The 16,265-nt window shown below is 37.4% G+C and overlaps 1 protein-coding gene across 1 annotated transcript; it reads left to right on the top strand.

Annotated features, from left to right (window-relative positions):
- Nucleotides 1–8,182: 8,182 nt before the first annotated feature.
- Nucleotides 8,183–12,712, top strand: LOC131881852 (uncharacterized). Its single transcript, XM_059228836.1, has 2 exons — nucleotides 8,183–8,499; nucleotides 12,358–12,712. The coding sequence occupies exons 1-2, from the start codon at nucleotides 8,244–8,246 to the stop codon at nucleotides 12,516–12,518; spliced, it is 417 nt and encodes a 138-aa protein (XP_059084819.1). The 5' UTR covers nucleotides 8,183–8,243; the 3' UTR covers nucleotides 12,519–12,712.
- Nucleotides 12,713–16,265: the final 3,553 nt, after the last annotated feature.

Here is a 16,265-nt window from a genome sequence, read left to right as displayed (position 1 = left end):
GTTTACTGACAGTACATAAGAAATTTGTTGACTTTGGCTGGAGATCTATTCTTTGTATGTATTGCCAAGAAGGTTTTTTAGCTCTAGCCCAGAGTTGATGCAAATGGGCTCTAAATGTGATTTATTCGCATTATGCTACTTAAATGACAAAAAGTGCAATAACATTATTGAATAAATTGATTGTCATGAACATCCCTAACTTCGATCTTAAGAATGACAATGTCCGCACATATTGAATTTCCAGCTCTGTCTTTTTGTTGTCAAATATCCACAAGTGACAACCTAGTCCCACTGCCTCTTCCCGATCGTATCCGAAAACCAACAATTGACGTTTTCAAGATGAATTATCGCACGTAAAATGTTGCTACAAACTGGTTGGTCATCTTGTTAACAAGTGTCAATATGAGCAAGGATACCATTTTTATCTTCTTCATATCATTTGTCGTAAGTTGTGAGACACATACCAATCAATCATTTATTGTTTTTACTATGCGCTTATTTGTACATCTTTACTAATCCCCTTGATCCCCCAAAATGGAAACCTTTGTACAAAATCTCGAAGAAGCTTTCGGACGGTAGTGTAATGTTTTGGCACAGCCTTGTTCGAGAGGGTGGTTGGAAAAAGCGTCATCTGATGAGAAGGGCTTTAAACGATAAAAAGGGTAACTAAATGGGAAAATTGATTTTTTTTCTCTCAGCCTTCAAAGTTCATGTGGAGGTCCAAGTCTCAATTCTTATCGTGTGATTACTGCAATATCGAAGGAAAAATATGTGCATAACTGCATGTAGAGTAAATAATGAAAAGCGACCCTAGTAGATGGTGAAAATGAGTCTAGGATTCAAAAGCACAAACACGCATTTGCTCCAACGAAATCTGGCAGGTATGGCTGAATATCTTGTTTGCTAGATTTGAACGAGCCGCTTCCAAATGAGAAATGAAGTTGTGGAGACGAGAAATAAATTTTGTTTCCAACGAGACCAAAAAATCCTGTCGAGAATGGAATGTGGCTAAACGTTATTTGAAAGGTTCAATATTGGAGAAAACCTTTTCAGGCGTGAATTTCTATTTCTACGTACACAATTTAGACACAGGTTACATAATGTCAGGAAAAGAAATCGCGTTCATGACATGAGTGCTTTATTTAGCAATCTACCGTGCGCCTTCCCGTTTTGTTTGGGCGGACTGACGTTGCAAGTAAGTAATTTTATCATTTTTTAACCATTTCGAAATCGAGATATTTAACAAATAATGGATCAATAGTTGTCAAATTGAAAAGCAAGATTTCCAAGCCCCGCAAAGAATATACCTGTAGCATGAACGTGATTATGATGGTCTCTAAGTGAGTTTAGGGGATATCATTTACCTGTTTCATCAAGAAAGTAACTCGCGATTCATATTTGTTTGATTCCCTTGGCATCCAGATTTTAAGAAATGCCCATAATGTGCCAATATTTATTCTGACCCAATTAACCACTTGAAAGATTCGATATTTGCCATTTCTGTGATTTATACCAAGGCTTCTTCCGATTCTTTTTGTGGACACAATGGAAAGTGATCCAACGAAGCCAAGAATGCGTCGTTTTATGTGTCATTTCAAGAAAACACTTCTGCGTCGGACAGATCACATTTTTTGTGATGGAACGATTCGGGACACGCCTCATTTGTCCTACCAAATGGTTTTGATCTTTGCAGTGTGAGCAAGTATCTCGTTACGTTTCGGACTTCTTCCCAACAAAACCGAGCAAACCTACATTCACCAGGATATCAGAACCCACTAAAGTGAAGATACCAAGGATTTGGTACAAGGTTTTGAGTTTGGTTTGTACAAAGCAGTTGTGTCCTCGGTTATCTAGCTGCAATTTGGTGTTCTGCATGCTTCACTTGATTGCACTCCATTCATTGTAAAGTTGGAGATTTGAGGTTACAAAATCCTTTTCTTGAATGATGAAAACATGACATTAAGAGTGCGCATATAAGGAGCCTTGTGCCATGTTGTTCAAGCATTTAGACTCGGTTCGGAGACATTTCATCCGGAAATAAGAGACCTTTTTAGATTACTTCAAAGGCAGGTACATGGATAAACGAAGGAGACGGAGGAGAGGAAGAGTTATATGGCCCAAGATTTCCCATTTGCAATTGGAATCAGCATGATCGTGTTCGTCAGAACCTGGCTAGAGCAAAAAACTGGAGAGGTCTGGCCCCAAATTTCCTGATTGCGAGCATCCCAGCATGTGGAAGTTTTTAAATCACATTCAAAAAGAAAGACCGACTGTAGTTGATCTATGCAATTGGAGGAACAAATGAAAATATCCTCGAATTTCTTTCCAATAAAACCAGTAATTGAACGTATTTGCAAAATCATGAGAGGGAAACCAATGAGAGGAATACCCAAGTTTGATGTCATTAATAAATGTCTCGCATCAATTCTTGAAAACTTTGAGAATGTGCACTTTTGAACTTTCATGAACTACTTAATTTTCTATTTTCCGAAATAATGCAAATGTGTTTCGTTTAACACTTCCATGGTCATTTAGAAATCGCATTTCGCGACAATTTGGCCTGTTTGAGTTTGGAGCATCTCAGAGTCATTTTTTTTAAATATATGAAAACTTAAGTCATATATCTTACATAAAAGGCACGTCACTTATGTAATATACTCTAATGTGTCAGAATCCAGACTAGTTTGAACAATGAAGTCCACTTCTCTTCTTTCTCGGGCTCGTTCTTTGTTCGCAGTGCTGCCCTCTAGCATTCGTAAGGAATACGTACATTTGCTTCGTTCAAGTCAGGCTTAGACAAATTTCCAACTAACATTCCAGATCAACCGCATACATTCAAGTACTAGCTCGCTCTGCCAACTTAAATTAGTTGCTGGACCAAATGTCATAGAAATTAGTCGAAGTTTATCTAATTTCTTTTATCTAATTGGTGTTGGGGATTATATTCCCTGCAGCGAGTAGAAAAGCCCGTAAAAACCCAAAAAGTGTCAGTCTCGAAGTTTTCCCTGGGAAGCTTCTGGAGATAAGAACTAGGGTGAGTATTTGGAAACAAATCAATGTTTTCTTATAATTTCTCAAAACGAGTCCTTTTCCAAGACATCACTACATTCTACATCACTCGTTCCAAAGTAACGTCATGGCAACCCTGGTTCGACTGAAAAAAAAATCAGGGTTACTTATTGTGACTAGAGAGGGTCCCTAATGGTGACTAACTGACGGGTTGCCAATATTCCACTAGTGATGCCACACGCCACTAAAATGTAAATTAGTAGCCCTAGTCGCAACCTCCCGTGATTATTTATTTGATCCCATCAGTACTAATAATTGATTTTTTTATTACTTGGAGAGGGGAGGTTCCTGGTGCTCTTTGACATATGTTCCTTTCTTCTACATTACCCTCCATTCTACCAGTTGTAAGTGGATGCTTTTGCCAGTCTTTTCCACAATGCCAAGCTAACCGAACTACCTTACGCAGTTCATTGACTTGACCTCTATGAAGGCCTCATTTGTTTCATTTGAAAGCTCCTGATAGTCCACGTACTTGCTTGGTGGTAGATACAGGGCAGCCTTTATGACGAGACCTTCACTTCTTCAACACTGCATCATTCATGGCAAGGCCATCTACTAATGACTCGTAGCCCATATAAATCTGATTTTCCACGCCAAAAATGATTTTGGAAGCTTCCAAGCTAGACGACGTAAAATCTCAATTCTCATTTGAAGCCAATTATTTAAATGGCACTTCCAAGATAACGATTTTAGCTGAACGTTAAACCCAGAACCACTTGAGCATTTGATTTTTCTTTGAAATAATCCTTTACTGGTAATGGTTCTTCAATTGGTGTCCCAAACATGAGATACTTTGTTTTTGCTGCATTGTCTACGAGACGAGAATCTTTCATGAACTCACAAATTTCGGCTGTCTACGCGTTGCTATGGGGACGTTTAGGCAGGCTCTGGCAGGTTCGTTTGTTTGCTGGTACCAGTGTCAGCGATGCAAGTTTGGAGCTTCAAACATGTTTTTGAGAAGCTGACCCTTCTTTAACATTACTATATGAGGAACGGTCAGCTTCGTTAAAACCAGTTCGAAACGCCAATTTTGCATCACTGGCATTGGCAGGCAAGTTTGTTTGCTGGTACCAGCGCTTGCCTAAATGTCCGACATTCGGACAGGCCTTGACGCAAGTTCTTTTGTTTTGGCCATCCCCGGGAATGACCTCAGGTACGCCCATAGCAACTCATGTTGTAATACCACAAAGAGGCTTAGAATCGGCTAGCTAAGGGCTAAAGATCGAACCAAGGGCAGCATAACGGAAAGCAGACACTCTACCAACCGGGGATGAGAAATTATTAAAAGCCGTTTTCTAGCACCTGGTAGAAAGTGGTGGCAGAATATGGGAGAAATTGGTCCAAAATAAGTGGCAAAAAATGGCAGAAAATAGAATTCTTTGTATCATTCTAAATCATACTTTTCTAGTATTTACGATCCCTGCCATTAATTTCTAAGCCTACATGTATGTAGTTTTGACACGTTGGGATGGGTATTTTGCATCGAATGTGAGATACAACCACAAAACGTCATTGGAGTGTGATGGAGTTTGAATTTTGCCACCGCAATCGATTTGAGTCAGGGATGCCATTTGACCTAAACTTTTACAGCCAAAATGACGACAATGGCATTTAAAAAAGCTATATCGTACTCAATAACCATTTTGATGACCATGAAAAAAACATCAATTGTTGTGCCTAGGCCTTGGATACTGCAAGTGGTCTATGGATACTGTTATCAATTCAATCAACCATCAAACAGTATAAATATCAATATTTGAGGAACATTTTCCATTTCAGTCAATGCTATATCAATATCCTTTTCAGCAAAGGACATTCGAAAAACTGATCCAACCCATATGATCCTTCTTGTCTTTGACATCTTTTAGAATCAAGATCGGCCATTCTAAACACCGGCGGCCATTTTTGACAACTTTCCAACAATTTCAGCCATTTTCTGCTACTTGTGGCAAAAAGTGGCAGAATTTCGATCAATTTCGGTTTTCCCCATCGCTACTACCAATCAAGTCCCTAAGGCTGTATCAACTACATGCTGACAAAGAAATTCTTTCCACTTGATATTAGTGTGATTTTGAGGAAGCCTAACCTGTTCGGACATTGTGTATATTGCCATTTCTGTTGTCTTTATTTTTTAAGAAAAAGATCTAACCTAGTCCAGCCAAGCTATAAATGGCTGAATGACATTATTGTACTATTTTGGAGCAATGGAGAGTGGTGTGGAAATTCATCCAGGTTTGTTCTTTTTTTATAAATGTATCATTAATATTGAAAATATTTGAAGCCAATTTTCGGGCTTCAATCAAAGGTGCAAGCTTTAGAAAAAAGCCCCAAAAGTGATGGTAAATGTGCAATCGAAAATACTCCAAAACATGAGCTATCACCAAGGACATTGGGAGGAAATGCAACTCCCCATTTCATTTTTGGCCCTGTGCTCTTCGCGATATGATTTGATAACCAACTGGAACGGATTTCTGTGCCATTGTGTGAATACCTGTGGAACTACATAAATACGTACTAGTAAAAGGGAAAATTAGGACCAACCATGGGGAACCATTTTTCAGACTCAATAGAGCCAATCACAGCATAAATTGGGATGAAAGGCGTAATCTTCAACTGGCATAGAATATGCAATCATAAGCGGCCATATCTGTCTGAAACCCAACGGTTTTACCTACTGTGTCTTGTTTTTTCTTTTAAGAAACAAGGACCATTAGTAACCAAACCTTGTATGACATCAACCATATAAACCTCGTTGGTTCTAAATGTGTGAACTAAGGCCCGAAATTGGATAGAAAACCATTGAGAATATTGTCTCTCTTTTCTAATATCTTTACACGTTAGGCCATGATCGAAATTTATTTCTCAGAGAAGAAAAATATTGCTTAATAGTTTAAAATTCCAATACAATCTAAAGTGCCCTTTCCAATGGACATCAATTTAAAAAAAGGAAACACATGAAAACTTTAATTGGGACGCATCTTTTGTTAAATCACTAGAAAATATTTTAAGTCGTTTAAAATGTATCTTAAGATATATTGATTGTTTCAAAATTGTTGTTCTCTGCTGGAAATTATGGTGGTATATGCACTAAGATCATTATGCATTTAAGATCTTTTTAGTCTTGTTCGACATTTCTGGTCAGCAAACAGTCGTTTTCTGGAAAGGTTTGCCAAAATGATCGACTTGAATCCATCCAATATCTTCGACAACGACAAGCATTGACACAGTACAAAGAAATCTACAAGACAATTTGATTGACCAGGCTAGGACAACGTGTCAGGTTTTGTCGATCACTTTTTAAGGTGTGTGATTTCAATAGTTTCGGCATTTTCTGTACTAGACCAGTACATTTGGTGACGGTTACTGCGACCATTTCCAACGACAACCAGGATCAAAACCATTTCCCTAAACCATGCATTGTGGAAGCTGCCCTTTCGCGATTATATAAAGCTCATACCTATCTTCCTATTATTGGTGGTTCCTTCAGCTCGATGATTCACGGCGAATAAACATTTCAACGCTTTTTTCATTAAAAAAAGGAAATTCTAACGTCAAACCAGGGTTCCCTTTTGCTCAAACTGAACTTTTTACATTACAATGGAATCGGCTGGTGTTATTACTTTCCAAGTTTTTTGACAGTCTTGAATTTATTATTTGATTTGATCCAAGACAACCTCCCGTGATTATTTATTTGGTCCCCATCAGTACTTCAAATATGATGTTTCTCCATATACGAATGGAATGGCGATTTGTACTTATTGGTAGATGGTATTTTTACTCTTTTGATTTCCCAATCAGAAATAATCAAGACTTATTTTGTTCGTCGTTAAAGATTGTACGCGCATTTAAAAGCCCCTCTCCACGATTTGGGACTCCTAAAAAGCTCAGGAAATGAAGACTAATAACCATGACCTTTGGCATGTGTTATAAACTTGTTTTTAGAGCGGGTACAAGAATTTAGATTGTTATTCTTAGAAGACCTTTTTCAGAACATGAAGAACAAACCAAACATGTAAACACTGTTATGTTTTACAGGACATAATTGATACACCGTAGTTTGAATGCGAGAAACCATTTCCCAGAACTGAAATCCGTTGCTAAGGTTAGACACAAAAGAGCAATTGAATTGGGAATTTGACTACAATTTACAGAAATGGATAAAATCAAAATGAAATCGGAAAAAGAATACGCCGTGTCGTACAATTAGAATCAGAATCACTTTTCGCTGACATTTCGTCTGAAAATGGCAAATGTTTAATAGCACATCGTTAACATAAAAAAGAAACGAACACAAAAAGGGAAGAGACAGCTTTTTGGCACATCTTTGCTTTCCGAATTCTTTCAATATCCTGTTTTGTGACGAAATAACGCACTTATGATGTTGTTTTTAACAGTAATTTGAGGTATCGAGATCAGTAAGCAAGTTGTATAACTTTGAACTACTATCACTAATAAAGGCTAGGTTCAATCTTCTTTGAATTGTAGGGCAGTTTGCCCTATCGAAAAAATAGTTGAAAAAATCAACAAAAATCGAAGGCATAAAAGAGGAACAAACTTTGATAAGTGTACCCACCCATACAAATGTGTTTTAAAGTACATTTGGCGCTTTTATGAGCCACACTATAATTTGTCAACTGCAGTGAACATGTGACTTCAAATATGGGCAAATTTCAGGTAAACGTTATTCCCCACTGATTGGTTGGTGGTGCTACTTTTTTGAACTTTACCTAAACTAACCTTACCTAACAGAAACCAACCTAAACTAACACGATATTGATAAACCTTAAAGTCTCTATCTAAACCTTTTAACATTTTGCCACAAATTAAAAAATGAGCACCGCCAACTAATCGGTGGAGAATAACGTTTATCCAAATTTCATATCAAATGTGTCGTACCACCCAATCGATCCATTCACATGAAAAGAGTCTTTAAGATTCTAATCTCACGTGTCATCAAGAGCAATGAAAATTCTTAGTCGGCAGCTAATGGCAGGAAGGCAATCTTTGAATGTCCTTGGACCTAAGAAAGATGATCCCTGAGATAATCTAGAGGGCCATAACTCTCAGAACCGTCTTAGATTTCCTCCAAAACGTATGATTTCTTGAAACTATGATGGGAAAGAAGCCGTTCTCATCGAGCTTTGTCTTAGTGAATCTTTAGCCTCGAGTTCAGAATGTTCTCGTTTTTCCCATCGTGCCTTCTGGCCTTCACGTTGTGTTCCACTTTGTGCGTGCATATGGTCCAATCGGACTCCCATTCCCTAGAACAAGACCAGGATCTGAGTGAACCATCTAGGCCCAATGAAGCTCAAGAGGACCACTCATTGGAGTCCAACTCCAACTTCAACTCGGATTTTGGCTTCGGGAACCATGACGATGAGAACCTAGAAGAAGATGGTCAAATCAACGAAGAGCAACCACAACAAAATGGTACTTGAAATTGGGTTCAAATGCACTCGAGTTTAACTAAACGTCATACGTTAAGTGAACGCGTGTCTTGACAACTATTACTTGGTTAAAAATAGATTTTGGCACACATGTGAGCACTTTTTTAAATCAGGATACCAAGGGGGTTCAGAAAAACAGCCACTTATTGTTAAGGTGAAAATGTTTTGAATATATTTATGATATTTATACCTTATGACTGGAGCCTATTGTTTTTGAACGCAAAAATCATTTTTTATCACTTGTTAAGTTACATCATGCTAGAGGTATTAAGATGCGTCTGGATGTTACTTGATCTCAAAATAGAAGCCTGCCGAAAAAAGAATTCATCCACTTAGAATCTTGATTTTAAAAAGTTCCTATAACGGTGCCAACACTTATTTTGATCTTAGAAATGGCTTGATGGATACGTAAGGAGGTTTCTCGTTGGCAATTCTACTGAGAACACGATATACTAGAGCACTCTCAATCGGCTCCTTCTAATTACCTTCCAATACTTTTGTGGATTCCAGAAAACTAATGGTTTTACTGGTCTGATCATTGAAAAACCAATAAGAAAAGAACGAAAAATTGGACGAGATTCACTAAAGACCTGGACAAAAACTCAACTTTACGCTTAAATTTGTAGAGTTAATTTGTTCAAATCAGGTCCTTCAATGAAAAGATTCTAATCCAAGATGTGCAAACTAAATTGTAAGAATCTCCAGTGGCTGTTTTCAAAATCTAACTAACCGTCTGTAGCACAGCTTTGGTAAATTGGTTCCAATTTAATTGAAATCCAACCTTGACCATTCCTGTCTTGACTTTTCTTTGGTTGTCAGCTTTATAGTAAATCCGAGCGCTTGAGCAGCCCCTAGCGGTGAAAAATGGCGTGAATCACTCTAAGGAATCATTAAGCCCTAGTATGTGTTCAATCAGTGTGAATTTTTAACTCCCAAACTCATTGAAATTTTAAATGGTTCAAGTCATGTTAAATGGGACTGCAAATTAGCCCATGGTACACATCGAGTTCCAATTAATATCCTCTAATTTCAATAACGCTTGTCCTTGTTGTATCTTCTTGCATTGGCAAAAACATTTAAGAGCTCGATTTAGGCCTTTAATTGAAATTCTATGCAACTGTGCGTAGATATGAAAATGCCAGATAAACATGCAGTAGATTTTATCTGAGCTCCCTTAACGCTGACTTAGGAAAAGAATGGGGGAAAAGTTTTTTGTTTCTTCAAATTGAAATCATCCACTTGATTTTGAAGTAGGGCTCGAAGCTTCCCCAAAATTATACCAAGAGTTCAAACGCTATTTGCTGAATTTAATCCTATTGTTGAAAATGTAAGTGGCCTTGAAAAGCTGTTTGGCCTATTTGGGAGCGCATTTTGATTTACAGCAAGTTAGAATGGAACTGAGGCACGTTGCTTAAAATTCTGTTAGGTAACTTTCAAGCATGCTCTCAAGACTTTTCGAAATCAGTAAAAAATGAAAAAAGTCAGCTCTCGATCAAAACAGTGATACAAGGCCACCTAAAACACACTTAACGGCAAATCTAGCAAAATATGTACCGGGTGTCCCAGTAAGATTGATCGGATTCTTAAAAACGAGCTTTCGGTATCATGCAATTTTCCGCCACAGGGTTCCGTATGTGCGTGTCTGAGTGAGGTTAGGAAGATGACACTAGAGTGCCTGTTTCGAAAGCTCGGATTTCAAAATGGTTCATAACACCAAAACTGCAGCCGTGAGTGTTTGGCGTGAAACCATTGCAGCTTTCCTCCGTTCTGGTCACAAACCAACCGATCAAAGTGTCGTTGTGAGGTCAAATTCAAAATAATTAACGCTCTCTTCTTGTGAATGTTTGCCCTTGTTATGGCTCCATCTATTCATGAAATTTCTAGAATACGATTTAATGGATTTGTTCAAAGACGAAATTAAGCCCTCTATTGAATTGATCACTTGAAGAAGGAGAAGAGAGTGGTCCAAGAGTTACGGAAGAATCCAAAGACCTTCTCATCCAATGCTGCTAACTCCAAGAGGAAAATAAAATGTGCTGTAGGACCCTCTGTTCAGTTGGAAAAGTATGAAAAGTTAAGAAAGACATATACGTCAAAGTCGAATGGAATGTCGTGCTTGTATTAGAACACAAGACCTTTCACCAGTTAGATGACACTACTGTACAATCAGTTAAGGTACTGTAATCATTTTGTCACTTCTAAGTGGCCTTTTTGCCTTTTTTCATACCATTCTAGTGACTGGCTCAATTTTACAGCCCAATTTTTGGCATCAAATGAGAAATAGTTGTTCAATTATAAAAGCATGTACCTGAAAGCAAATTCAGAACGCTCTAGTTTTTAACCAAAGTTTCTCCTTCATAAGGGGCCATCTTTTGGTGAAAGTTCAAGAATACCATTGAACTCGACAATATTCTAAAATAATCGGAATTTCAAGAATTTGTGGGCTTTTGTATCCTTCTGTACGAGCTTTTATATCCCTACACTTGATTCAATTGTTGGTAGGTCAGTTATTATTCCTCAGGTTGCCATGGAAAGATACTCTTATACCAAGTGATGGAAGGTTCCGAGTTGAACAGTTTCTCCATATTTCATTTTTTCATCAGGATATTACTATGTTTGATTCCTACTTTTCAAATATTCCTCCTTTCAATTAGGACACTGAAGCAAGAAAGGAAGATGACGTCATCACCAAATATTGAGAGGTCACATGTACATTTGTGGCTTTATAGTTCTTTGTCAAGGGATTAAATTACAGTTTCAATTCATTCATTCATTAATGTCATGGGTCATATAGCTTTTCAATTTAATGAAATGTCACAGTTTTACTCATTAAAATGCTTAAAAATGCTCTTAAGCCGAAAAAGCTATTTCTGGACTTAAAATTCATAATTTCAAGATAGGAAAAACATTTTTTTCCTATTTTAAAATGTTCTACTTTTATAATAGGTTTTTTTTTTAATCTTAGAACTATTTTTGCCTAATATTGAGATTTGTGTCTTGATTTTTTTTTAGTATCTCATCTGTTTTGAAAATTGTCCCATTGACCCAAAATGTGTGCTTACATCGTCATGCAGCTGCTCCTTCAATATCCCTATAACCATGGAAGCATTGGTAGCTTGGGTGGGTCACATCCAGCCATTATTTGACTTTAATAATGCTCTCAAGATTTGCGATGTTCATCAACGACGCAGATACAAAAAGGCTGGGAAAGGTTGTGGCTCACCCACAAAATCAATGCGAAATATTACTCCAAAACAAGGGGTAGATGTATCAATCCATTGATGTTTAAAAGATCAGTGAGGCAAATTTAGATGCAAAAAGAAACATCTCAGAAGCACACGGAGGACGAGACATCACTTTGTTACCCTTTCTCTCCTATCAAACCTTTGTAGCCCCACCCTATCCTCTGGACGCCATGAGCCCAACGCATCTTTTAGATCGTATGCTCAGGTGTCGGCCAGAGTTACTCAATTTCCGTCGGAAATAGGTAGGCCTAGGCATTGATCAAGTTTCAGGTTTTCAGACCAACTTACAAAATTGTTCAAGGCCAATTCCATTTCAACCATCTATTGAAAGGCTGTCCAGGTCCGCTAGCTTTAATTTGACTGTGGTTTAGAGTTCAATGGTAATCGGCAATTTTCCATCTTGAATTGCTGGGACTTCTATTATTCCAAGAACAAATAAAGAAATCCAAAAGAAGGATAATCAAATGTTTTTTGAGTACGGAAATAAAGATGCCATAACATGTAATTTCAATATAAACTTCTTCGCAATCGAAATTTGCCATGAAAGACAAGACCAGGGCCATTCCGCACTAAAACTGTCCCTTATCTTTCTATAGATTTTGACGCTGGATCTTTCGAAGGCCACGATGCTAGAGAGTCAAATGGACGAGATGGAGATCCTATTATAGAATCATTCCGCACGCAATTGGAAGATGCTAATCGAGCTATTAAGGGAGAACCAGACCGGGAGTCGTTCCATTTCGAAGTGGACCAATAGCGAAGGAGTCAACCGTGGAATGTGAGACGATTCCAAATCCAGCCTGCAGAGCCTTGGAAAGAGTCTTCTTTCTTCAAATCAAGTGAATCTTAGCATGTCTAAAAACAAGAGAGCGTGGCTTACCATATTAACGATAGATAAATTTGAAATATAACATACTCTTCAGTAAGTCAAATATACTGAGGAACGCGTAAGTCAATTTGGAGGTGACTGAAAAGGGCATTTTTAACACAGATATCTTTCAATACAAAATGAAGATTTCCTGTTTTTTTTATATGTTCACAAAATAGACAAAATTTTACTCTTTTTTTCTGAATTTCATGTGAACACTGATTTCCCTTGTATTTTGGTTTTGTTTGTTGATGTGCAAGTCTAATGCTTGATGTTCGTGATCAAAATTAAGGTTTATCTAAACCATTTATTGGGATGAGGGGCTCGTGTCCGTAGGTGATGATCAAGCCCCTGAATCTTTCAAATGTCAAATTGAAGCAATATATAAATTGATCGATTCTACAGGACTAAGCAGGAAGGTAGGAGAGGAGCTCATTTCAAATACTGGAACTCACAGCTCTCATACGAGCCAAAACATTGGCCTTTCAGAAATCTAAATGTCAAACTAGGAAGGCCAATGCAAAAACACTTTCCCATCTGACTCAACTGAAGTGCAGCGTCCTTTTACGAAAGTGAAATATGTTTCACGACCTCACGTGTTCCAGAAGTAGACCTGTGATGTAATTGTTGTTATGATGACATTTTCATGCAATTTGTAATTAATGTTTTTCATAATGCAAATGAGATATTCTATGGTTCGTCTTTTGGCGCCCAAATTTTTGAAGTACTTGCTAAATTCAATGTGCATGATGTATAGCAATGGACCTTCTAATAAAGCTAGATATAGACAATTTGCTTACCACGCAAGTATAAGGAAATCCTTTTTAGCTATACATGGAGCGTCGCCAAAGCCTCATAAAATTTCCATTTTTCATAAAGCAGTCACTAATGACATGTGGCGAGAAAAAAAAAATAAACTATGTAATTAAAAGTAACTGAATCTTTTTTTTTGTTTTTTTTTCCGCGGCAAGGAATGTAATCCCCAGTACTTCTAAACTGAAAGGTCATAGCGTGATTAATTAGTAATTGCAATTGAACAAAATTGAAAAGAAAACAATGATTGAGTTGTAATTGAGTGTATCAAACCAATGCAATCGCAATTGCGATTAATTGGTACATTTACAACGTATTTGACTCAGGTTTACATGAACATGTTTCCACAACTCGCCCCTTTGTAACAGGATTCTTTAACTTTCGTTAGCTGAGAGTAAAGAAGACGTTAAATTTAGGACTTCAACAACAACAAAAACTAATTTCGAGATTATTTATGCTTCCACGTTTTGGCACTGTTTGGGAGGAAAATGACGGAAAATTCAGCGTTCAGTTTGAAGACAGTAATGAAAAACGTTTACTCGAGCATCATATCAAGTATTTGAGCATATTGAGGGTTTCCTCTCGTCTGTTGAGGGGGGGGATATGTCTGGAAAAGTTCCATTTCGAGTCCTTCCCAATTGCTCTTTTGTCAATGGGCTCAATGGAGTGACCAGTGGCTAATATAGTGATAATAAAAACTTGTGTTACCCTCCCATAGCTATATTTTTCAAAACGTCACGTCTGATTGCCGATCTTGAGCACAACTATAAAAAAGTGTCATCACGTACGTAAATGCTACAAGACCTGGAATCAAACGTACAGAGTCACGACCCAAGGGAAGTGAGAAAGGCCCTAATCGCTCCAAGGCTTTCCCATCCTCATGTGTAGAAACGTTCTTAGAGTATATATGGTAAATGTTTCTCTATTCATCTCATTCGTGCGAAGTGCTGAATTGATTTGACGAGTTAGTAAGAAAAATTTCTGATAAGTTTCCTATGCTACACGAAAAATGATTTGCGTTTGCCCATATTTTGGGCATAATATTGGGCCAATTTCTCTTTACCGAATAATCATGTATTCAAGTTGTTGTTGGATAATTCAATCAAAATCTTATGTGTAATTAGTACGGGTCGGAAAAATTGTTAGTGATTTTAGTTTCTCTGGATGCTTTATTTTAGCTATCTCTCAGGGTGAAAAGACCTGGGCTAAAAAGTTTCTAAAGTTATTCTTATGCAGTATTTAAAGGAGGTGCGAGAGGTATGTATGTATTTCAGTATAAGCATAATTTACACTTTTGTTGATTAAATAGGCAGGGACTTTGCGAAGTTTGCCACGTCTTTGTTGAAAGGGTTCTTTTAAAATGCATCTTCAGAAGTGTCCATGAGCTTTTTCCTCAACCAGAATTCAGAATCAATTGTAGTGAATGTCAAGGTTTACCCTTTTGAGCCCTCCAATCCATTCAAACCCACCCCACCTACTGCCACCCCACCCTCACACACACATGCATTTTTTCATCAAAATTAAAGGTTCCGAGAAAAAGAAATTTGCTGACAAAACCTCCAAAAAATTTAGAATTATCTTAAAATTTAAAAATAATTCTCCCAGCCCTGTTATGAGTATCTTATTTACCAATCTACCATACCTCTTCCCCATTTCGTTTGCGCTGTCTGATGTTAGACATATGGGCCCCTATCACTACTATCACGTTATGGAAATCAATTGTTTTGGAACTTTATAGGGTGTACACCTACGTATATGGTTTATTAAGAGTCCGACATGTCTCATTTTGTAGGAGCATAGTGGGCTTATGCTGGTTCACTTAAAAGAGTTGATTATCATTCTGGGATTTGAGAGACCTTGAAGGGTTTTTTTAAAATCCAATTAGTGAATCTCTTTGTCAGTAGTTTGTACGCCATTAGAGAGGAAGTCTTGCTCATCGTGGTGGGCACAACTCTTGAATTCGAGCGAGAAACCTCAAAAACAATGCCAAGATCCACTTGACATTTGAAACTATTTACGTAGTCTCTTGAACCTTACGATACGAGTAAAGTATGTACGCTTGTACTGTTGCATTTCCACAAACTGCCTATTAGCAATGATCCCTAACCACAAATATCAAAATTGAGATTCATTCCTATTCTTAGGTTGCAAGATGAGATTGTAGAAGCCCATCCGAAGCTGCCAAGGGACAAAAACAATTGCTTAGCGTTCGGCTTCACCTTATGGCCTTATTTTTTCATTAAAAACTGAGCTAAGTCTCCTAATTCCAGATTGATAAATGACTCTTTTATCTAAACGATTCCATAACAACGACTAACAAAGTATAATTCAAACTTTCATCAAGATGATGTTTCGAACAAATTTCATTCTTTGCATTTCTTTGCGCATATAAGCTTTTATTCTGGGCTAGACCCATTCAAACAATAAGGTCAAAGTTCTTCTACAAGAACTTGTGAACTGAACAAAATGTCAAATAGTGTTTGGGTGTTGCAGTAGAAATTTGATGAGGAATTTGAATCCTTGTGATGAGTTGTTGATTAAAATGCAAAATGCAAAATGCAAAAATGCAAAAATGCAAATGCAAAAATTAAAATTGTTGATTAAAATTGACATATTTTAATGCCTGGCTAGCCCCCTCATTTGTCCAAAAAAACAAACAAAAATTAATCTTTTCGTACTGAGTCGTAAACAAAGCAAAAGAGGACCCAAAATCTTCAGCAACTAATTCTGGTTTACCAAGGTATGCCTTTTCATTTCCAGATAGTTTTAAGAGCAACAATGGTCCTCAATCCTATAATAACGTTACTCATTCAATAAAAAGTC

Source organism: Tigriopus californicus, chromosome 6, assembly GCF_007210705.1.
Source record: "Tigriopus californicus strain San Diego chromosome 6, Tcal_SD_v2.1, whole genome shotgun sequence".
NCBI classification, from domain to species: Eukaryota; Metazoa; Arthropoda; class Copepoda; order Harpacticoida; family Harpacticidae; genus Tigriopus; species Tigriopus californicus.
Note: the sequence above shows the minus strand (reverse complement) of the source record. Positions and strands in the feature narration are given on the sequence as shown.